The sequence below is a fragment of the Diadema setosum genome, chromosome 14 (genome assembly GCF_964275005.1).
Source record: "Diadema setosum chromosome 14, eeDiaSeto1, whole genome shotgun sequence".
Lineage (NCBI taxonomy): Eukaryota > Metazoa > Echinodermata > Echinoidea > Diadematoida > Diadematidae > Diadema > Diadema setosum.
In genome coordinates this window covers 285,801-309,399 of record NC_092698.1, presented here as the reverse complement: position 1 = coordinate 309,399, position 23,599 = coordinate 285,801, and the positions used below count along the sequence as shown (strand labels likewise).

The 23,599-nt window shown below is 39.4% G+C and overlaps 1 protein-coding gene across 1 annotated transcript; it reads left to right on the top strand.

The window, feature by feature from the left end:
* Nucleotides 1-3,469: 3,469 nt before the first annotated feature.
* On the top strand, nucleotides 3,470-18,070 carry LOC140237807 (acetylcholinesterase-like). The gene is made up of 12 exons (XM_072317736.1): nucleotides 3,470-3,492; nucleotides 3,778-3,805; nucleotides 7,192-7,305; nucleotides 7,621-7,797; nucleotides 9,514-9,673; nucleotides 11,142-11,219; nucleotides 11,793-11,911; nucleotides 12,097-12,264; nucleotides 12,822-13,273; nucleotides 13,387-13,581; nucleotides 16,985-17,166; nucleotides 17,955-18,070. The coding sequence occupies exons 1-12, from the start codon at nucleotides 3,470-3,472 to the stop codon at nucleotides 18,068-18,070; spliced, it is 1,812 nt and encodes a 603-aa protein (XP_072173837.1).
* Nucleotides 18,071-23,599: the final 5,529 nt, after the last annotated feature.

Here is a 23,599-nt window from a genome sequence, read left to right as displayed (position 1 = left end):
GTAGGTCTGAACATGCCTCAATTATTTCCTCCTCCTTACTTTCTGGGAGTGAAATGGTCATTGCATGGGAGTCCAAAGTAAAACCTAAGAATTGAATTACTTGGGTTGGTTGGAGTACCGATTTCTCAGGGTGAACAAGGAAACCAAGCTGAGAAAACAAGCTTGTAGTTGCTTGGACTGCTTTGTGAGTAAGCTCTGCATCTTTCCCTATTATGATGGTATCATCCAAGTACCCGACAACCACATGCCCTTCCTGCCGTAGGGAAGCAAAAACTGGTTTGAGGAGTTTAGTGAAAAGTCTAGGGGCTGTGCTCAGACCGTTTGGTAGGACCTTAAACTGATACAGCTGTCTTTGCCATACAAACTTCAGGTATTTCTTATGGCTAGGGTGAATTGGGACAGAATAATAGGCATCCTGGAGGTCGACTGAAGCAAGGAAACAATTAGACGAGATCAAATGCATGGCTACGTGAATACCATCCATTTTGAAATGTTGGTAACTCATGTACTTATTAAGATCAGACAGATTTAGAATTATTCTGAGGCTGCCATTTTTCTTCGGCCTCGTGAAAATGTTTGACACAAATTCTCCACTTTCATGTGTACATGGTTCGATCACGTTCTTAGCCACAAGTTTTTGTATCTCTTCCTGAATGGCTTCTCTTTCTTTGTTGTCTTTCTGATATTCAAAGATAGGATAGGATCTCGATGGTGGTCCCAGTTCTGGGTCAAACTCAAGTTCATACCCTTTTTGTATGGCTGACAAAATGAACGGGTCAGCTGTTATTTTGCACCACTCATCATAAAATTGCTTCAGTCGACCTCCAACTTGAGAATTATGCATAGGTCTAGACTGAGAATTTGGATAACTTACCTCTTCAAGGCAAGCTCCTCTTAGACTCTCCTTGGAGCCTGGCCTGTCCCTGGCCTCTGCTGTGAGGGGTGGGGCGGGGGTCTGCTCCTCGTGGCTGGAGGTGCGGCATGGCGTCTGTGCGTCTGCCCCTGAAAACGTGCCCCTAAAAAAGGCCGATTTGAGGTCCCTGACTGTGGCGTATCCCTGTGGGATGTCCAGCCTGCATCTTGAAATCTGTTGCGCGAATATGGGTGAAAACCGCGACGCCCTCGGAATTCTCTGTTTTGTCCCCGCATGACACCTGCGGTGGTCTTTTGTTGTTCTTGCAGGTCTTTAACTTGTTTGGGCAAGTCATCTCCAAACAGAAATTTCCCAATTGGTGTTGAGGGTTTGCACAAATGCGTGAATCGCGAATTCATGTCAGGGCGGATGAGGTGTTTTCTGATGCAGCTCAGTTCAAACGTAGCATTGCTGAGAAGAGCAAGAGCATCTTGCTGCTGTTCTGAAATATCTTTGGAATCAATTGTGCGCATGAAGGCAACAAGGCCTCTGGAGAGAGAGTGCTGAACCCGCTGGAGTTTCAAGTCTCTGCTTTTTGTGCCCGATTTTAAGTTCTCCCAAATAGGAGGATTAACTCTCGGTACATCAAGCAGGCTGCAGTTGTTTGGCGAGGGATATTTCTTGGCTGTCTCTTCCAGGGAGATTTCTTCCAATTGGTGAGTGAGCATATATGTTACTGAATGTGCTACATTATCATCCACAGCCTCCCCAATCTCATTTGGGCGTGCAAATTTCGCGGCGAGAGAGGGCACGCTACTAGCATCCGGATCCATCTCCTGTTCCCCTGTGGGGAAAGAAAAAGTAGAACTACTTCCCTCTTCATCGTACTGATCATAATCACTGTCATGCTCTCTTTCATAGTCATATGCACCTCCTTGATAGGCAGAGCAGTGGGCAACGTGGCCCGCAGAGGCTGACTGACGTGAGCTTGAAGCCGATCTGCCGCTAGGCGAGGGAGTACGTTTGTCAGACGGGAGATGGTCTATCACTTTTGCTAGCAAACCTTCCAGGTTCTGAAGTCTTTTCTCCATACTAGAAATGTCCGAAGAACCCGCTGTAGCGGTAGAAATGCTCTTCCCTTTGCCAGATTTCTCTTTCCCTTTACTTCCACCCGCTTTTGCAGTGGGCACTAACGAATGCGGCGCACTCGGTTTGCTCTTCGTGCTGTCCGTGCCCGCGCCTGGCTTTGCCGGCGTCTGGGCCGAAGTTCCGGGGGCAGAGCGCGGCTGTGCCGGCCTCACCTCCGCTGCGGTATTCGCGTCCATGCGAGCTGATCAGTCCGAAAAATCTGACGAGAATTTTCCTCTAAACAGTAGGGAAGAAATCAAATCAGCTTCGCAGCTTAACTATACATACTGACATCCAACAAAAAGCGTAGTAGCTCAAAGTAACGTCGATGTCGAGTAAAAACGGCGGTTGAAAAAGATTTAGAAATCTGATCGGCGAGAAGAAACTAGAAACGGCGCCATATTGCGAGCGAATTGTCGGCGCATGCGCAAGCGGGATCTCATATTATGCCGTACGGAGAATTACGAATTAAAATAACATCATTCGTTGTTTTTTTCAACAATCGCCAATGGCGAACGTCACTGACACTGTGGATACGTGAAGTGCCCTTGTATGACGATCGCGTCGCCATAGGATGAGAGTCCATAGTACGCTCACGCAGATAGTGTTTCGTGTGGTGTGACCATCGTCAATACATACACAGGCGCAGGCCACACACTGGCATACCGTCGCGTACGGCGAGTACGGGCTGGTCGAGAGTGAGAGTATGTTTCTTCATTGGTTAAGGAATGTGATAATCGAGATGACATGAATGTAGGACTATAACATAGTGTAGACAGATCTCAATTTGGGTGGAAATGCGCTGTTTGGAGGAGGTCTGCGTTCTCTGAGTGATCTTCTAGGTAATGTATCTCGTTGCTTTGCTGATATCTCTGTCAGTGACCCAAGTCTCTCAAGTGAGGGCGCCACACCGGGGGAAGGACAAATGAGCTGGCCAGCTTTCACTATTCCAGAATTGCGTTACAAAGAGATAAATCTCGAACTGGGCGAAGGAAGAGCACTGAGAGCTAAAGAGTGCCACCTGTTGAGTGTCTTCATCCCTGAGCTTGTCACATTCATCGGTAAATTTACTCCTTATAACCATGTGATAACAAAAGAAGAAAATGAGAAAGAAAAGTCGTGAACGTCATAACTTTATTGCAAGGAAAGGATTATCGAGAACGAGACAGAGGTAGCCCATTTGATTGATAATTGATACTAAGCTAGACAGATAAATATATGTAAACGTTAATAAAAATAAAGAATTTTATCTCATTTTCAGGCACCTGTGATGGTTGGAAACGTCTGGAATCTGCTCTGTTAATTGTTTCTGCTTGAAATTCCTCTACTTTCTAATGGCAGTGTTAGTTCCTTGTGTCTTAGAGACTAGAGTTTTCGAGGGATGAAGATATTTTTGCCATTTCTCTTTCACAGGTCAGCAAGACATGGAGATGAGGATTGGCGAGAGAGTTACGCGGAATGGGAGACAAGTTTCAATGAATGGCAAAGATGTACCAAAGAAGTACCAAGAAGTAACAAAATTCCACCTGCCAATGACTGAGTTGGGGATTAAAACCCAATTAAACCTGTGAATTGATTTGATTTGATTTGTTACACGGAATGGGAGACAAGTCTCAATGAATGGCAAAAGGCATTCAAGAAGTACCAAGATTCCACCTTCCAGTGACTTTCTGAAAACTGAGTTGTTAATTAAAGGGTATCAAAACCCGAATAAACCCGTGGATTGAGTACATGAAGCAATAATTAGTAAAATATATCAATGAGGTTTGAGGAAAATTGGACAATTCGTTGAAAAGTTATGTTGTTGTTTTTTTCTCAACTTCGGTGCAGTCATCGCTGGATGAGACGATTATTTCGGTTATAGGCGGGGTCACGTATGTATAACCTCTGTTATTAAGGAAAATATAAGAAAGAAATTCCTAACATTTCATTCGTTGTGAAAAGTTCGCATTCCCTCGACTTGTTATTGTCGTAATTATGTTGAGGTAAATATATTCTCCTTGCATGCTTTCTGAAAGATGTATGTCTAATGCATGTTTTATTATGCTAGAAAAGGCAAAATATTCATGTTGAATTTTCTTTATGACGTTGTACATGACGTCACAAACTGTTGAAGTCTTCTCATCCAGCTTTCGCAGGACTAAACTTACTTTTCAACGAATAAAATAATTGTCTGGTTATTCTCAAAGCTCGCTGGTGTCTTCCACTAATATTGGTGAATTCGTCAATTTACATATATTTGGGATTCATTCTCCTTTAGAGATGGTGTTAACATGAAATCTTCTTTTGCATGATGATAATTATAGAATGGTATCATGGTGTGATCAGACGTATTTCAAACAAAGGCTGTTTCACGATGATCGATGATGTTGCGCCTGATTTCATTACTAGACAGTGCAGATATAAGTTACATATAGCTATAGTTACAGGTGAATGAAGGTTTGTTGCGTATCAATCTTTCATGTTCTGATAAGTTTTTTTTTTTTGCATTTTCTTTTCAACATGCATTTCCTTTGCATAGTTTTGTAACTTAAGGTGGATACTATTGAATGTGGTTCGAGAACTGTGCTTTATAGACTACATAAATATTATGTAAACTAGTGCCATAGGCACTGAATGTAAACGTCTTTAGTAACAAAAAAAAAATGCGATTCTTATATATATATTTTATGTTAAACCCCATACACACTCACAGATACACCTTAACACACACCGACACATACATACGCATTAATTGCCTTAAAAACATAATTATACAAAAATACGCACACACACGTTTATTCTGAGAGGTTACTAATCATGGAAACCAACTACATCAAAAGAAAACAAATATATAGCATGAGGGAAAATCATGGTGATCAATCTAAGCATAATAGTAACGTGCTCGATTGGAGTACATTCTTATGACTGATTTGACTGGTTATTCCATATCCTTCGGAGCTTAGCTCTATGTTTTACAACTTCAGGAAAGAGAATAGGGCAGGCCTGTTTTGTTTCCTGGTCAATTGCAACGTGAAACAATGATATGCACACAAATTAAAGACAGGCACATTCGTACAGACATTAATACATTATGATCTGTCTACTGTCCCGTCTTCTCTGACAATAAGCATCTTAGCTTTTGTCTTTACATTATGATAAAAGTTTGCTTCAAGCTGTAAACACACATATAAATAGAGTCGTCATGACTCATAGTTGATCCTTAGACCGTGTCTTCTTATTACTCGATGTGAGTTGACAGGTCAAGTTCTTTTTTATTCTTGTTTTTCACTTTCTCCCTCCTCGTTAGTACTTGTCATATTATTGGTCATAAGAGAATAAAAGAAGGTTATTCTCGTTTCTGTACAGTTCGAGCATTTATTTTCTTCTGAGTATATTTTCTTTGGAGACTGTTTTATGAGCCAGTGCAGGCTTTACAAATTTGATTCAGGACAGCTCAAAACTTTCACTAGTGTCACGTACTTCCGATGTTGATCTGATATACACCTAGTATTGTTCCGTTATTCGTATTTCATCAATCAATACATGTATCTTGTACGAATGCATCCTATGTGGGCTTTTATATTTTGTACGGAAAAAACAAATTCCTAGAAATAGACAATGAAATCGAATTGAATTTTATTGAATGTTATCAATGCGTCAATCTTTACTGTAAATGAGACACTGAGGTTTCATTTCATTCATTTATTTGGTCCAAGGACTGTTCTTCTTAAAAAATCGATAAATGTAACAGAACTGTTAACAAATTCATACATACAACAAAAAATCTCAAAACAAGACAAATACAATGATGAACTACATCATAGTAACTGTACAGTAGACATAAGCAAGCATGAACTATCTGAGATATTCATTTATAATTACTATACAGGTGCATCATTGTAGTTGAGAATGAAATAGTCAAAAATAAAGGAGAGTTCATGAGAGTGAGCAAAACATGAAACAAACAGTCATGTTCAATCAAAGCATGTTCACGGGCGAGAGAGAGAGAGAGAGAGAGAGAGAGAGAGAGAGTGGGTGCATATATGCACGGACATGTTTGGAGAGTTATGTATTATTTAGGTTCAGGGCGTATGTAAAAATTATAACACTGTATGAAAGTTAACTTTTGTTACAGCTCAAATGATTACTAATAACAATCGATCCAGAGAGCATTAAACATGATTTAATCCGAGGTAACAAAAAATACGTAGAGATCTATCTTAACGGATCTGAAATATTTGAATAGACGCTTCTTTTATTATGTCAATCCTCAGTAATCCAGTTTACTCTGCATAATTGATTTGTATTCAAAACTATCGAAAAGACTAAAAAGAAAAAAAAAGAATTCCAAACTAAATGATTGCTGCTCTTTGTGATGAATAAATGAAGAGGAAACTTTTACGTGCATTAGTAGTGAATCTCTCACATACGAGATCCCATTTTATGTCCTATCCGAGGAACAGAGTGTTTTGCCCCTTACTAGAGGGGACTGTATGATTACAAACAACATTATTGCTCATGTGGACTCGGGAATCCAACCGGGGTCCTTTGGATCGTGAGGTAGACGCGATACCGACCGAGCTATTAACTCACCGTATACTGAAACGTCATGGATTCAATCAGATAGCGAAAGACTGATGTTAGGGCATTCATTGTGTAGGCCTACCAATTCTGTGGCGATTTCCCAAATCACTCTTCGCTAGCAGGCACGTGTCTTCATATCATACATTTTCTCCATAACTTAACATGCTTTACTTCTATCGGAATAACGTATTATTTGGGACCGAATGCGATTTAGAAGAAAAGCTTTGTTCAGAGAGCTTTTTAATTCTCTGCCCTTGAACGATTGAAGGGCAAATGGTTTCATATGAAGAAGTTTATAAACGATAAAAGATCGGATTTGAAGGCGTTAAATAATGATTGAACAGTTTATCATTATTCAAATTTGTTTTAAAAATACACGTGTTTTGGATTCACAGACATTGTGATGAAATAACCTTTGTACAAGCACCGTCGCTCTGTGTCGTTAGCTAAGATTTATGATGGCTGTTCTGATAACATCACATGTAATTTAGCGTGCCTTACAGTCGAACCTCTATCAAGTCATGCGAGTCAAAAAACACATCTGCACTGGAGTTATGTTTGTGGGCAGACAAGGACGGAAAATGAACACCAGAATCCTCACCTGTGTTTTAGTTGTTCTCATAATGGAGTTCTGTATTTGCAAGAGTGATGCAGACAACCCAAGAACGAACGTGAGTGAAGGAGTCGTGATGGGAAAAACAGAACTGTTTACTGAAAATCAATTCATCAATGTTAGCGCTGAGATAGACCTCTATTTGGTAAGTGCACTCATGATTTTTCAAAGGCTTGCTAGTAGTTGAATAATATTGTTAAACAATAACATGCAACTCATAAAGTTACACCGAGATGACGTATGTGAATATTACAAGCCATCAAATTTATGCTGCTAATCGTTGATCAGGAACCCGATCGTCCCCGTGCAGACAACAGCATGTCTATCTCTAAATGATATCATTTTATACACTGTGATATGTTTTGCACAGTAAAACAAATGAAAATTAAACCAAGCGGACACAACATGAAGAAGCATGTGAGTTGTATACCCAACGCGTGTATCACCTGGCCTCACTCAGGGTATTCCGTATGCTGAGGTCCCAGTACGGTTCGAACCCCCTGTGAAGAAGATTCCGTGGGAAGGCGAGTGGAACGCCACTTCCTTCACCCCGAGCTGCTCGCAGGCACCGCATCTATACTACCCGCCATCAGACGAAGACTGCTTGTATCTCAACGTGTATGCTCCTCATCCCAAGGTTAGTAGAGAATAGCCAATGTATGTGTGTGTGTGTGTGTGTGTGTGTGTGTGTGTGTGGGTGGGTGTGTAGTGGGTGGGGGGGTCTTTCTATCTGTGTGTATTAAATCTGGGTGTCCTTTACGGAGGTTTTTTTTTTTTTTTTCAATGTGGTCACAATTCATTATTATGTATCTCTACTTTTGCCTCTTCATCTTCTCGTACAAGTTGTATGGCGCAGTGTGATGATTGGGCACAGTTTACTCTCTGGTTATTCTCTTCATCTTGTGTTCATGTAAACCTCGGAGGCTCGGTACATCAGTATACAAATGATGCACAGGACAAAGTGGATCGGTGAGAATTGGATGCGCGAGTTTAACTTTGGAACTGTGTAGACTGTTCCAAAGTCTCCAAGAGTCTCGACAAGAGCATCCAATTCTCATTGATCCATGAATTTGACGGTGATAGCCACTTTAAACTTTGGACCCATACACAGTTTGGAACGGCCAAATTTGGGTATATCAAGGTTCTGGTGGGTCTGTTTATTTCGTGTTTGTTTGTTTGTTTGTTTGTTTGTTTTTTCGTTTTTACCGTTACTCGGGTGGAAACCTTTTGGGTTTTACACTTTTGTAGGTTATGGCTTTAGGGCAGGCGGACAGCTCGGTGTGCCTCTAGCCATGGAACATAATTTATACGGAACGGTAAAAAACCGGCAAGGAAATAGTTGAATAATGGCAACGAATCATTAATGCAATAAATGAACAAGTCCGATCTTAGGCAAGAGGTAGTTCTTGTAATGGTCTGACTGTAGAACGGATGGATAAGGGAATTGAAGTGGAACGTCTATCAACGTCTGAACCACGGCTAAAACGCAGGTAAAAGGAGAGAGGAGATAAGAGAAACAGACTCCTGAGCAACGGCCAGACGGGTGGAAATCTTTGATCTTGAGGTCTTCAGGTGCCAGATGTGACTCTTTTCTTGGACCTTCTCATTACAATGGCCTCTTTCTCTCCTGGTCTCTTGGCTTGGAGGCCCCTCCAAATTCTTCTTTGGACCTCTCTGAGTTCACGTGATGATGATTGGTGTCCATCCTTCTGGTGTGAGGACATGCTCCTGTGGGACATCTAGGACCTACTGTAGTTCCTCTGAAATGCCTGCTCATGGGACCACCTCTGGGACCTCTAGGGCATCTGAGTCTGAAGATGTTTTCTCTGGGAGGAGGAATTCGAAGCTCGATCACCTGGCTTTAGAAGGCTTTGGCCCACTGCCTAACGCACCCATTTTCTTAGTTGGCATGATGAAATGAAGTGCGATTGTATTCCAAACACAACAGTGTTTCGAGATGATAATGTTTCAAATGTTTAATTTTAAAACGAGCTTTGTGGACTGTTGTAATGGGGCCATGGACGGAGCTTGGTCTTTCATGAGACGCAAACTGGATGTTGCCAGACGTGGGCGTAATTCCGATGTGTTTTCAGCTCAAATCGTTCTTCATACATGTCATAAGAAGACTATACTTAGGCGTTCGATGTTGGCTCCTTAAGGGCGTTTGCCAGACGTATTTGAACAGTATATGCCATGTATCCTATGTACCTTCCATGATGAAAAAAAGAAAGAAATATGGATGGCCTTCGTCTGACATCGTCTGACTTAAATATTTAGGCGGGATTTAAAGACGGAATTGTTAAACGGTTATGGGACAGGGCCTTTAACTTGGATATAATTTGGACTTTTCCAGCCTCTCAATACAGCCGTGATGGTGTGGATCCATGGTGGGTCATATATCATGGGTACCGCTATGACGTGGGACTTCTATGGACTGCCATTGGTTGCTGTAGGTGACGTCATTCTTGTCACCCTCAATTACAGACTTGGGATATTTTCACAATTTACCACAGGTAAGTAAAGTCGCTATATTGTTTACAAGAACCAATCCTACTGCTTACAAGTATGTGTTTTTGTTTTTTGTTTTTTTAGATACTCGCAACTTCAAAGATAGAAAAACAAACAACAACCTCAAAGCATTCAGTTCGATTATTGGAAAACAAAAGTGACTTTGGATTTGTCACAGAAACGTTATTGATTTGAAGACTTGTCCAGAAACAGAAAGTAGTAAACATCCACAAAAAGAAATTTGTCGGGGTAGCTGAAAATGGAGTGTCCATACAATGGAAGTTATCAATCATTGTCAATTTTGCAGAAATCTTGAAGAATCTACAAGCTGTGTATTTTACATGTAATTGTTTTCTTTTCAAATATTCTTCACGTTGATTATGCCTATCATCTAAATGCGTAGGTACAAATCACAATTAAGATTCCCAGGTGTGGAAACAAAGGAGTTTCAGAACACAAAGAACTTGTATTTCTGAAAGGAAAAGTCCGAAATATTGCATGAAGTAAAGCGTGTCGACAGGCAATAACAATTTTGATTTTAAGGTACGTACCTGTTATTGTAAAAACTTCAGCTGAACTCTTCTTAACTGTTGTAGAAAAATCAAACTGCTCAACCATTTAGTATCAAGGAAACTCAATCGACCGCAAGTCATTTCAAAAGGACGCCTAAGAGAATTGTGTTTCTATTGTGTACCATTGAAGTCGACCAGTTTCAGAAAAGAGGAAATTATAGTAATCTTCGCTGCAGACTGTTACATAATATAGTCACAACATTTCTGATGTCGAAAATTGAGTACATCACCATATATGCATTGCGAAAATCAAATCCAAAAAGAAAAAGCCACAGGACAGAACATGAGAGAGAAACTGTACATGACGTACGTTTATATGACTTGATATAAATCATCCGATCGAATTCAGAGCCACAATCATTGTCTAAACTGTTACAGAAAACAACCTGAAATCACTTTAAGGTCCGCCAACAGCCCACATTTCTACTTTTCGTTGCCTGTATCCATTTGCACTTGATTCCGGGACATTTGCTTTTCACTCGTTTCACTTTATCGTAATTTGTTACCGCCTAATTCATTTTTGTTCTCATTATTGTTGTATCACATGTTCTTACTTTAATAATGTCAATTTGGATTATGCGCTAGAATGATCTTGATTATCACGTTCTCTTTATTGTCACAGGCCTCCATGTTTTAAAGGATTTATTATCATGTTCTTTCATACCGTGGTGTTGCTGTAGATGTCTTAATTTTGTTGTGATTTACGCATGGATTTGCCGCAAAAAAAAAAGAAGAACAGCTTTCGAGTGTCAAACAGGCATTTCGTCCGCATGTGAATAAGCAAACATACTTTCACACGTGTATAAACTATTGGAGAGGGAAAACGCTAGTTGCAATGTTTTCATTCCTCACTTTTCCTCTCCTCGAGCCGTGTTGACGTAAGCATGATATCCGTGTACAGGAGATGACGAAGCATCAGGGAACTTTGGTATGCTTGACCAGCAAATGGCCTTAGAATGGGTCAAAGACAACATCAAAGGTAATATACTTATGCACTATAGTTTGACAACCTTTTTGTTGGAATATGTTAGTTTTCAGCATAAATGTGACTTCATTTAATTTCTCATAAATTCACACTGCTTAATGATTGCACCTAGCTCGTAGTGAGACGAGAAGTGTGGATACAAATCAACTTGATTAGAACAGAGCTTTTACAGTAATCTGTGCTAGATGTCTTGAAACAGACAGAATATCGAATTGGCAAGAGACAAAATTGTTCTCGTATACAACATTGTAAAAATCAACGCAATGAAAAGTATTTATTCTCCTAAGCAAACATTCTATTCTTTCCTTGCTGATCTTCCTATCAAAATTTACAGACCAAGAATGGCAACTGAAAGAGCGGTTCAATGCTCAAATCTATTTTCATTTCCATCAAATAAACAGAGAGAATCATATACAATGTATAAGCAGAACTTAATATCATATCATTTGTAATAATTGCAAAAATGGTTTTGCCTTTTCGAACGCTGCTTTTCAAATATTGAAAGAGAATTATGTATTTACAGTCCTGTTACGATAAGTGCATGTTTTCCCTTGAATTTATTGTCAGCATTTGGCGGTGATCCGAATCGAATAACCATATTTGGAGTAAGTGCCGGTTCATCGAGCGTCAACTACCACCTTTTGTCGAAACAGAGCCGAGGATTGTTCAGCCAGGCCATTATGCAGGTTTGAGTTATGCTTAACATTTGTATTAACTTTTAACTCGCTGTTTTTATCAATGCCACCACTATTCATCCTTGTATTCATCAACTGTTTGTTGTTACAATATGTTTGACGCAAAATTCGTTCATTCTTGAATATACACAATTGCAATGTTTATTATATATAATATGTTATACAATGTGCTACAGAGTGGAAGTGCGCTTGCCTTTTGGGCCTTCAGTAACGATACGGCAAAGGAAAGAAATAAAGCCTCGAGCCTTGCACTAGCCATGGGATGTAATATGACCAACTCGACTACCATGGTTGAGTGTCTGAGAGCCAAGCCTGCAGATGATCTACGACGTTCTGCAGATAAGGTAGCTATCTATATTTTTTATGCAAGGCACGTATCACTATCCATCGCACAAATTGCACTGTGTAAACCCAATATACAAGGATTGATTTTAGGACTTGTTTTCAGTGCATTCTCGCCACTTGCATAGATTTTGCTCATGTTATAGTGTTATAGGCCTAAAATGTGAGATACTCTCTAAGATGATTCCCTTATTCTATATGACAACAGTCAGTCTTCTTTCACTCATGTACAACGCCCATATACTGTGAGGCCCACTGAACGGTAAAATGACAAAAAAAAAAAAAAACTTAGATTGGAATAAGAAGGATCCTGTCCTTGCTTCGTCTGTTTGTTTATTTTCTTTTCTTTTTTCTTTTTTTACTTGTACCTGAATTTCAGCAAATTCGTTTGTACACTTTTTGAAGAGAAAAAACATGTAAACTAGAATATGAGAGATGGGTCGGGAATGTAGGGAGGTAAATAAAGAAAAGGTCTAGTACAATACATACATGTACTTTTCTCCCCCATAAGTGTCGAAATTAACAATTTCTATATTCTCGTGATTATGTACATTGACAGATTTATGGTTCCTACACGATTTATGCTGATGGTCGATTCCTAGAGGCATCTCCGTTCACTCTCTATCAAGAAGCAGAGTTTGCTCACGTACCTATCATGGCTGGTATCGGGCGAGATGAAGGAACTCTTCTACCCTACGAAGATTTACTGCAGTACCAAGGCAGTCCCACCCCTCCATACTTGAACAAGACTATGTTCGAATACTACATGACCTATTTCACGAACTCTCTAATGACTGCGACAGAAGACACTGCCTTAGTGCAGGCAGCCATCTCACAAGAGTACGTCGACTGGTCGCACGCTGATGACGTCGGAGCAGACTACTTCAATTCCGTAGTTGACATGGCGGGCGACGTCATATTTGCTTGTGCCAACGATAGAGTCCTGCGGTTCCACTCTCAGGCTACTGACACTGTCTTCTTGTACTACATGACGCACAAACCGACTGCCACGTAAGTCATAGTCATCAGTTTTAGTTACATGTGACAGTCGGCAAGAAGTTCTCATGTCTCAACATGGTTGCGATATTAACCGCCCCTCCGTCCTTCTTTAAATTTGCACACAGGAGCTACTCTCAGCGAGGTGACATCGTACCTTTCACACCATGGATAGGAGCCGGACACGGGGAAGAGCTCATGTTTGTGTTCGGAATGCCTTTCATCGAGCAGCTACGAGACATCCATGGACACAACATGACAGATGATGAAAAGGCCATGTCCGTCAGAGTCATGAAATTCTGGACAAACTTTGCAAAATATGGGTAAAAAATTTTAATGTTGTTTGTTGGTTGTGTGACCCGCTTTAATTTTGATATCCCATTTCGTTTTTAACCTGACTCTCACGCTTTTTCGTCAGATATTAGCTCGCCTTTAAACATTTCTGTTGCGACACGGATTGTCGCCCCTACACGGATTGTCGCCCCCGGCTCGGGGCGACAATCCGTGACGGAGTTGGCGGCACGGATTGTCGCCCCCGTCACGGATTGTCGTCTGGCGACAATCCGTGACGCTTGTGCAGTTCCCAGTTTTTGACCTCGAAGGCGACAATCCGTGATGTCAAAAATTTTGATGCGACACGGATTGTCGCCCCGTCAAGGATTGTCGCCCCGGGCTCGGGGTGGTTCCTCCGGTGTTAAGCTTTGGTGGGATGGGTATGACTGGTAAGTTATGCGTGTGTGTGTGTGTGTGTGTGTGTATTTTGTTGTGAGCTGCATGATATGTGATATTTGTAGGTGCGTACAATAAGTGACTTGTGTATGGGTTTCCGTATTGTTGTGTGTGTGTGTGTGTGTGTATGTGTATGTGTGTGTGTTTGGAGTATAATAATACAATATGTAGAAACTGTGCATGTGTGGTGGTTGTATAGTGGTAGTGGTTTGTTTGTCTGTGTGTATACGTGTGCCTGTATGCTTACGTGTGTATGTGGTATATAGTGGCGTACTTAGTATGTGTATATCAAAGGGTATGTGATGGTGCGTGTTTGTGGGCGCAGTTTTGTGCCTGCATGAGTATCTGAGGGGTTTGGTGTTCGTGGGCTACGTAGGCCCTACGTATGCGTGTTGTGTGTGAGCGTTCGTGTGTCTACGTAAGGCCCCAGTCACATAATGCTCTGCGTCCGGCGTTACGTCCAAATAAGTCTTTTTTTTTTTTTTTTTTTTCTGCGGACACCCGGGGATCTCCCGCTGTCACCAGAGCATTTTTACAAAACATACGGGAAACGGGCGATACGGAGAGATGCGACCAAATGCGGATACTTGCGTCTACTTGAGGATATTCTTACGAATTGGCTCGTGATTTTGTTCTTTCAACTTGCATAAACTTCCGAATAGTTCGGAACACTTGCGGAGAGTTGCGACTATTTACGGAGAGTTGCGGATATTTTCGGATAGTTACAGATTGTTATAAATAATTATGTACAATATGACGATCCCTGCCAAGTCAATGTATTATGACAGCAAATCTATCACATATTGGACTGTCTTACATTGTACACTGAGGAAAACTGAAATTGAATTTACGTACAAGTTGTGAAAAGTTTTTGCATTTCTTTGATTTGCTTTACAGTAATGAAAGATATATGAAAGTTTGAACTTGAAGTTTAAATTGTATTTGTGCATCTCAAATATGGATAAACATCATAAATGTAAAGACTAAATAACATAATTATACCACATAGAATACTATCTAGATCGATAAGTTAAACAGAGTAGGAAAATATTACTTACAGCCATGGAATAGACAAACTGTGGTTACGCTGTCATTGTGCAGCGATATTCATGACTTTCTGGGTTATGTTAAGGAGATTGTTATAATAAAGCAAAGCCTATTACATTTCCAGAAAATAAAATCATTAGGACATTCGGACACCCCTCCCACACCCAAATACAATATATAAAAAAAGTAATATCCATGGAGCGTAAAGTGGGTAAGACTATAGGGAAATACTAAATTCGTGCTCATTTTATATCGTTTATCGCTGTCCCACATCTTCCCGGCCAGAAAAGTGAAAAAATGCTGTCACCTCATCCCCAACCCAAAATTGCTTTCCGAGTTTCGAAAAATATACATTCAAATAGTACAAGGAAAAATGTTCAGCACCAGTGGTCAAGCGTTGTCATGCGTATATGGGTGCCACCTAAAATGACCATATGTGGGAGAAATTTAGTAACTTGACTTTGCGGTTCTGCCTCTCCACCGCTCCGAGTGTGTTGTAACATTCCTTTAGGTAAATGCGCTGCAGCCTGGCAACACGAGTTGTGTGGCTTCCCACGCGTCTCTGTGCTCCCCTGCGAGTGGAAAACAGAAAACGTCGAAGGACGTAATCGTGTACAGCATCCGTAACTCTCCGCAAATATCCGTAAGCGGACGAAAGTGTTGTGATACGTTAACTTGCGGTTGATTTCGAATACTTACGGTGGACGTAAACGAACGCAAACGGAAGGGAGGTAAAAACATGTATTGCTGATGGTCTGCGTTCAAGCTATGGAGAATTACGTTCAGTTACGGGTAGTTACGCTTGGTTACGGTTACCTTCCGTAAGTCTGCGTCCGTGGAGTCCCTCTGCGAAATTTGAACATTTCAAAATTTCGCAGGTTTGCCGCCTTCATTTTACGTTTCTTGACAGACGAGTTACGGACAGTTACGTCTACATACGTCCCTGCGGATGCCTGCGTCCATGCTGCGTCCCCCTGCGTCCACTCATCCGCATCTATCCGCGGCGTACGTAACCCATCGTAAAGCACTGTGTGACTGTTGCATATAGCACGCAGGAGATAATAGGAACGAAACATTCAAGCGACAAATTCCCACAACACCCGCAGCGCTCCATCACACACACACACACACACACACACACACACACACGCACAAACGGACACTAAATTATCATGTGCACACGCACATACACACTTCCTTGAAACCTCACCATGACTTTTTACATGGCATGTTTGCATGGATGTAGCCATGTAAGTTATGTGTTATTTCAATGACTATGTCCAGAACGATATTACCCAGCAAAATGTGCTTCGAGGGCGGGCGACAATCCGTGTTGCCAGCCCTTGTCACGGATTGTCGCCAGACGACAATCCGTTACGGGGGCGACAATCCGTGCCGCCAACGCCCGTCACGGATTGTCGCCCCGAGCAGGAGGCGACAATCCGTGTAGGGGCGACAATCCGTGTCGCAACACATTTCTACAATTTTATTTTGACACTGCAGAGAAAAATTCACTTAGGGATATTTGTGGGTACACTTTTGGCCCCATGCAATTTCAGTTTAACTATTTGTATTTAAAAAGTACCCCCTCCTCGTAATATCTTCTCATGGTCTATGTATTGATGATTTGCTTTGTCTGAGAATAAAGACAAAATGCGAACAGAAACATATCTAGAGGTAAACAGTGGGACGTTCCACCGTTGACTAGTTAAAGAGAACAAGCCAAACAAATCCAACGCTTCTGTCAACCACAGCTATTCTGAGATCAATATAACGTCCATATGGCAATCCACAAGTATGTTGGAAAATGCTCAAAATTCAAAATTCAAAATTCAAAATTCATGATGACACTGATAATGTAATGTACCTAACTCCTTCTCATTAAAAGAAAAATATTCAAACAAAGGCACATCACAATATATAAATCGGTATACGCATTAATGCTTTTAGCGATCCGAGCCAGTCATCAGAAGACGGGACTCGAGGAGAGGGACCGGAAGACTGGCCAGTCTTCACCATTCCCGAACTGCGTTACAAGGAAATCTCTCTGTCTATGGGGGAGGGACGAGCAATACGGGCCAGACAGTGTAACCTGTGGAATCATCACATCCCATCACTGTCTGCTTCTAATGGTCAGTTGAATCTGTATTCAGGTATCTCGGTTGAAATGACCCACTTCATGTTAGCAATAATAACGCTCTTATCATACCACAACTGTAGTTTACAATAATGATAATGTGACAAGGAATTATCCAGGCTACATCGCATTGTTCTTAATGTGGTTTACTGGTTGTATTGCAATATGCGCGTTGGTGCACGTCTCTATATGGAATTCGTTTTTTGACAAATTATTACTTGCTGGTCATTGCTGTGATCGAAGGGCAAACTGCATTAAACATGAGCTACATACTCTATATTACGCGGTATTATGCCTTTACAGAGGAGCGCTTTTATAGTAACTGTTGGTCCACCTTACTGCAACACAGCCCAAAACCCTTATTCCCAGAATATTTCTATCTCTATCCTAAATTGCTTCGAAGATTGGTCATCCTTTCCGCTCCTTTACAAGCAATCATTTCAGGAAACAGATATTAAGTCATGTCATGGAATCGAGAAGTGAGGCTGGACTTAACCGTCTTCAATTAGTTAAGTTTATTAGATAGTTCTATGCAGTTGATGGATGCGTCACAAATGAGGTTTGACACATACAATGTGCATCAATCTACTTCACTGCATTTACCGTAATCTGTTGACAACGTCAATTGTTACCAATGTTACCAAAATGAAACGTAGTGTATAAGAGAGGACGTTTAAGAAAATGCATGTGATAAGAATTGCTGAAGGAATAATGTGAATGATGCCGCCATAATGAAATCAACTTGCATGTTTAATACTCTCCCTTCAAACAAACTACAACAAGATCTCCTAGGTGAAGATGAAAGGGCATGGCGCGAGAGCTACGAGACATGGAGACAGGAGATGGAGTCATGGCGAAGAGAATTCAAGAAGTATCAGGGTCAAACATCTTGTCCTTGATTCGTTTTGACATAGTGATCTTTCAAGTACTTTACTTTAATACTCACGATACTTATTATCTTATACTAAGAGAAAGGAAAATAATGTGTATTTTTGGTCTCTTGGTGCAGAGTAAAGGTCCATATCGTCAGCCTGACCGTCGCATTTCATAATTTATAACAAAGACTTTAGATCTTCAGCTAACATACATACTATCCTATATCGCAGTAGTTTAATTTAGTCCCCGAACTCTTTTTTAATAGGTGTAATCATAAAATCTATTAAAGTATCATTCATTTCAACACTCTGTTTCTGTGTTCACTCTGTATAGTCAACATTGCTTCGCAGCTATACAAAGGAGTACATTTTAATCACTGCGCTAAGGATTTAAGTATGACGTTGTGAAAATGACTGATGGTGTCTTATGTCAATATAATTCATTTACTTGAATGCATTCTAAATAATACAGTCTAACATCACAGCTTTTGTTTTTACTTTCAAAACACTCCAAAAATCACCCCTATTCACAAAAGTGGATAATTATTCATCTAACTCAGAGCAGCTAGTTTTTTTGTTTTTACTTTCAAAACACTCCAAAAATCACCCCTATTCACAAAAATTGATAATTATTCATCTAACTTAGAGCAGCTAGTTGCTCAGGGATCCCAAATGGAGTCATTGATATTTTGTGTTTTTACTATTGATTTATTTCAAATTTCTAGAATGGTTTATTTTTCCATTATGAATTGAATAAAATCAAAATCAGAACGATGGGTTACTTAAATTGTCAAAGTGGTGTGGCTATAAAGAAATTGACTATGACAAGATGACATTGAACGATGTACCTTTGTTAACAGTAAGAACCTGTAACACTGGCTCCATAGTAGAATGTACACGATTTCTATGGGTCTGTACGGATCATAATTTAAATTGAAAAAGAAAATAAACAGATAGGTTTTATGAACGGATGCTGAATACGATAACTTTGAGAAATGCTGCAGTATTATGATGAATATTAGAGGGTGTGTACAGTTCTGGTTGAGGTGAGGATCTAGCTTTTAACGTTTTGCGAGATATTCAGAAACCACTCTATGAGATGACAAAGCGCATGCAATTCTAAGGGGTATCAAAAGTTTGTTTGATGAAAAGCGGTTTTGAAATGGCTGAGATATCCAAAAAACAAGGTCAAACAAAGAGATCCTAATAAAAGGCGTGGCCTGTCGCCTGTTATTATTATCACTCTTTTTTTTATATTTCAGCCATTTGAAAACCAATTTTCATGAAATAAACGTCGAATCCTTCGTAAAATTACATGCTCTTTCGTATTTTTATAAGAGGTTTCTCATTATCTCACTTAGGAATGTTCAAAACACGAATCCCCACCTCAACCAGTACTGTACAGTCGCTTTGAGCTTTTACTCTTCTACCCATGGCGATTTCGAAACTGTCGTATGAAAGTTTAACTCATGCCATCTGAATCACTGTAATGCTGTATTGGCAGAGACTCATCAGAGTCAATAGTGCACAAATTTACATCAAAGCGCATGTTTGTGAAAAAGAATGCTTGCACGTGTTTTACCTGAGCAAGTATGACATTAAAGGTATTGTTTACCATTGTGAGTAGTGATAAAACAATGCTTGAGATATCACATTTGATGCATATGTGTAGGTCAGTTCTATCACAAACATCCTCACATATACAATTTCTGCAATAAAGCCTGAAATATAAGGAGATATCCAAATTTTCTCAATAAACCACAACTGTGAACGGTTTAGTTTACAATCTTTCTTATAACTATTGTTTACATTTTGTATATTCAACAGTACTTAACATTGATTATTGAACATTGATTATGCTGATTCAAATTTTTACATTGGTTGTTCCTATCCCTAACTCACATTTTTGAACTATACACTCAGAAAAAAAGAAAGTGAACACTTTTCCAAGTTATATTTCTCATAGAATTTTTGGCTAAATATACTATTTACAATATGAAAGGTAATTTTATTAGCTATCACTTTGGTAAGTCAATAAAAGAGGAGACTTTACACATGAAAGAACACCTTTGTTTTTCTCTTCCAAGGCACAAAAGTAAATATTGCAAAAATTATCAAGTTGTTATTCATGTGTAAATGCTCTTCTGTGAAACAATAAGAACAAAAGACAAATTTAACACAATAAAAACATGAATTCAGTTGCAAAAATATACCTCTTTATCTAATATCTTTGAAGCCTAAAATATCAATAAAGGCTAAAAATAATAGAGGAAAATGAAGAACTTTCTGCCAATTAAACATTCAAATGAAATGAGAGAAGAAGTTATATTGACAAAAATGGTATGATTTGAATTGATTTCTCAAATTAGGGAAAAAACAATTGTGAATTATATTATTTCGGTTCTTGCTTTGTCTCATGAATTCTTAGATAACTAAACTGAATGAATGAAATGATGATATTCTGCTCAGATAGGATGTGCCCTAATCCCCTCTGCCATTTGAAGTTTGAGTTGTCAGAAAATTCTCATTCTTTTTCTTATTCTTATTCTTATTCCCTACTTTGATTTTGTTTGAGGTTATGAAGAGATAAAGAGAACGAAAATCTATTTTTGCTATTTCATTTATGTCTCTTACTATGTTAAACTGGTCTTTTGTTATCAATGTTATCTTAAAGGGCATTTGCAAATGAAAGACAATGTGTCAATTTTTGTAATTTTTACTTTTGTGCCTTTTGTGGCAAAAACGAATGTGTTCACTCCAGCGTAAAGTTTCTCTTTATATCTACCTACTAGGTTGATAGCCAATCAAATTACCCTTAATATGGTATATAATATATTGATTTTCATCAAAGTCTTCTGTGAAAATTATGAAATGGAAAAAGCATTTAACTTTCTTATTTTTTTTTTTTTTTTGCTGAGTGTATTTTGAAGCACTAAAGCTGGGTATTTGTTTCATCTGCAAATGGTAAATAATGCCTTTAATTGTTAAGCAAAAAAAAACGAGTTTGTAACCTGAGATGTTTTCTAGTTTGTTTAAATTTAATGACAAGGCCCCATTTCATAAAGCATGTCACGATAGTAACTCTTGCTGGAACGGCAACTTCTCATGGAAACAGCCAATCAGGAAGCTGGATTCTTGTCATTACCATGGCAATTCCCACTCCAGCAAGAGTTGCTATCATATCAACTTTGTATGATATTGGGCCCAGATGTACATCTGCAAAACTAGAAAAAGTAGTAAACATGATTTATCTGACGTAAATTAGGCTTATATAATCTAACATTTAATACTTCACTTTCATAAGGACACATACCGGGGTTTCTTTGTGGAATTTTTTACTAGCTCCCAAAGCTAATACCCATCAAAAGGACCTCAAAACATACATGTTAAACAGGTAGATCTTATATTATGGCATAATAACAATGTTAACTCTTGAATCTTTGTGATCTTGTTGTAACCCCAATTATTTTTGTGTTGTGTTGTGTTTTGTTTTGTTTTTTTGTTTTGTCCTTTTGTGGGTAAGTGACATTTTGTAGATGGAGACTGCCAACGGATGGAAAGTTCAAAGCCATTCCGATTCTGGTGTATTTCAGAATTTTGTTCTTCTTGTGGTTGTCTTTATTTTTTTTTTAAATCTTGTTGCATTCTTGAAGTTGCTGTTGTGGATGAATAATGACTTTTGATTTTTGGAAATGGAGCGCTGTCTACGGGTGGAAAAAGTTAGAAATTATTCTTGTTTCAGCATGTTACGGTAGATTGTCCATCATCTTTAGCTTCCCTCAAATGATGTTTAATATGATGACAAAGGTCATGATATCGTATAGCGTGATCCTTTAATAACAGTAGACATGATCCTTTAATAGCAGTAGACAACAAGCAGTTCTTCTTTACTTTTGGCAGTCCTCAAACAGTTGGGTTTTTTTTCTCTTACGTAACCATCATGTTAATGTCCAAACCCCTGAATACCTCAACTTGGACCTAAACCTGTTTTGCTGAGGATAAGGAATCATTGACAAGTTATCGTCCTGTATGCAATCTTTCATTTTTGTTCAAGATTTTAGAGAGAGTTGTGTTTTCGAGACTCTCAGACTATATGCTGGAACATGGTCTATTCGATCCTTTACAGTCGGCTTATCGCCCTCACCATAGTGTGGAGACCCTTTTGATAAATGTTTCTAGTTATATTTTAAGGGAAATGGATTCCGGATTTTGTTGGATCTGTCTTCGGCCTTCGACACTGTAGATCACAGAATTCTTGTCAATACACTTAGAAGTTTGGGTATCCAGGGACAAGCTCTCGAATGGTTTAAATCATACCTATCACACCATTCACAGTCTGTTCTTTTGAATGGTGTCACATCGTCTTCAAAGCCATTAGGCTGTGGTGTACCTCAAGGCTCTGTTGGCGGGCCCACCCTTTTTTCTATCTATTTGATCGGTCTGCGGAAAATATTTCAAAGGCATTCTGTTCGGTATCATCTATATGCAGACGACATACAAGTTTTTGTATCTTTTCCACCACATCAAATCCAAGCATCTCATGCACTGCGCTGTCTAGAAAATTGCATCATTGATATTGATGCTTGGATGAGGTCTAACTCATTGTTTCTAAACCACAGCAAGTGTGAATTTATCCTTTTTGGTTCTAAATCTCACTTGAATAAGTTGGATATTAATTGTATTTCGATTGTAGGTAATGATATTCCTCTGTCAAAGTCATGTCGCAATCTGGGTGTTATGTTTGACTCTCACATGGCTATGTCCGATCAAATCACCAACATTTCTAAATCAGTCCGTTATCAATTGCGCAATATTGGTTTTATTCGCAAGTATTTTACTCGCTCTGCGACGGAAAAAATTGTTCATGCACTTATTTCTTCACGCCTTGATCTTGGTAATGGTTTGTTTTTCAATCTACCAAACTCGCAAATTACCCAATTACAAAAGCTACAAAATGCCGCTGCACATATTGTTTCTTTGTCAAGTAAACGCAGTCATATCACACCTATCCTGAAGAGTCTTCATTGGTTGCCTGTACAGGAGCGTATTCGGTTTAAGATACTTCTTTTGGTTTATCATGTTATTGAGGGAACAGCTCCTGATTACAATGTTTGTTTGTTTCGTCAATACCAACCTTCACGAACTCTTCGATCCTCAACTTCAGGTCTCTTACATATTCCGTTTTCTAGGAAATCTTGGGGGGAACGTGCTTTCGCTCACGCTGGACCAACACTGTGGAATTCACTTCCTCGTGAGCTGAAAGACTCAAGCTCTATAACATCTTTCAGGAGTAATTTAAAATCCTATCTGTTTAGCAGTGCATTTTGAAGACCAGTGTCTTTTGAAGACAGACTTTCATGTCTTTTTTTTCCTGCTTCTTCATCTTCTTCTATTACTGTGATGTACTTGTATTTTCAATGTTTGCTTTCATGTACCTATTGTAAAGCGCCTTAAGCATTTAATCAAAGTGGAGAACGGCGCTATAGAAATTGTATGTATGTATTATTATTATTATTATGATTACAAGTTTTTTATACGTACTTCAAGAGCGAG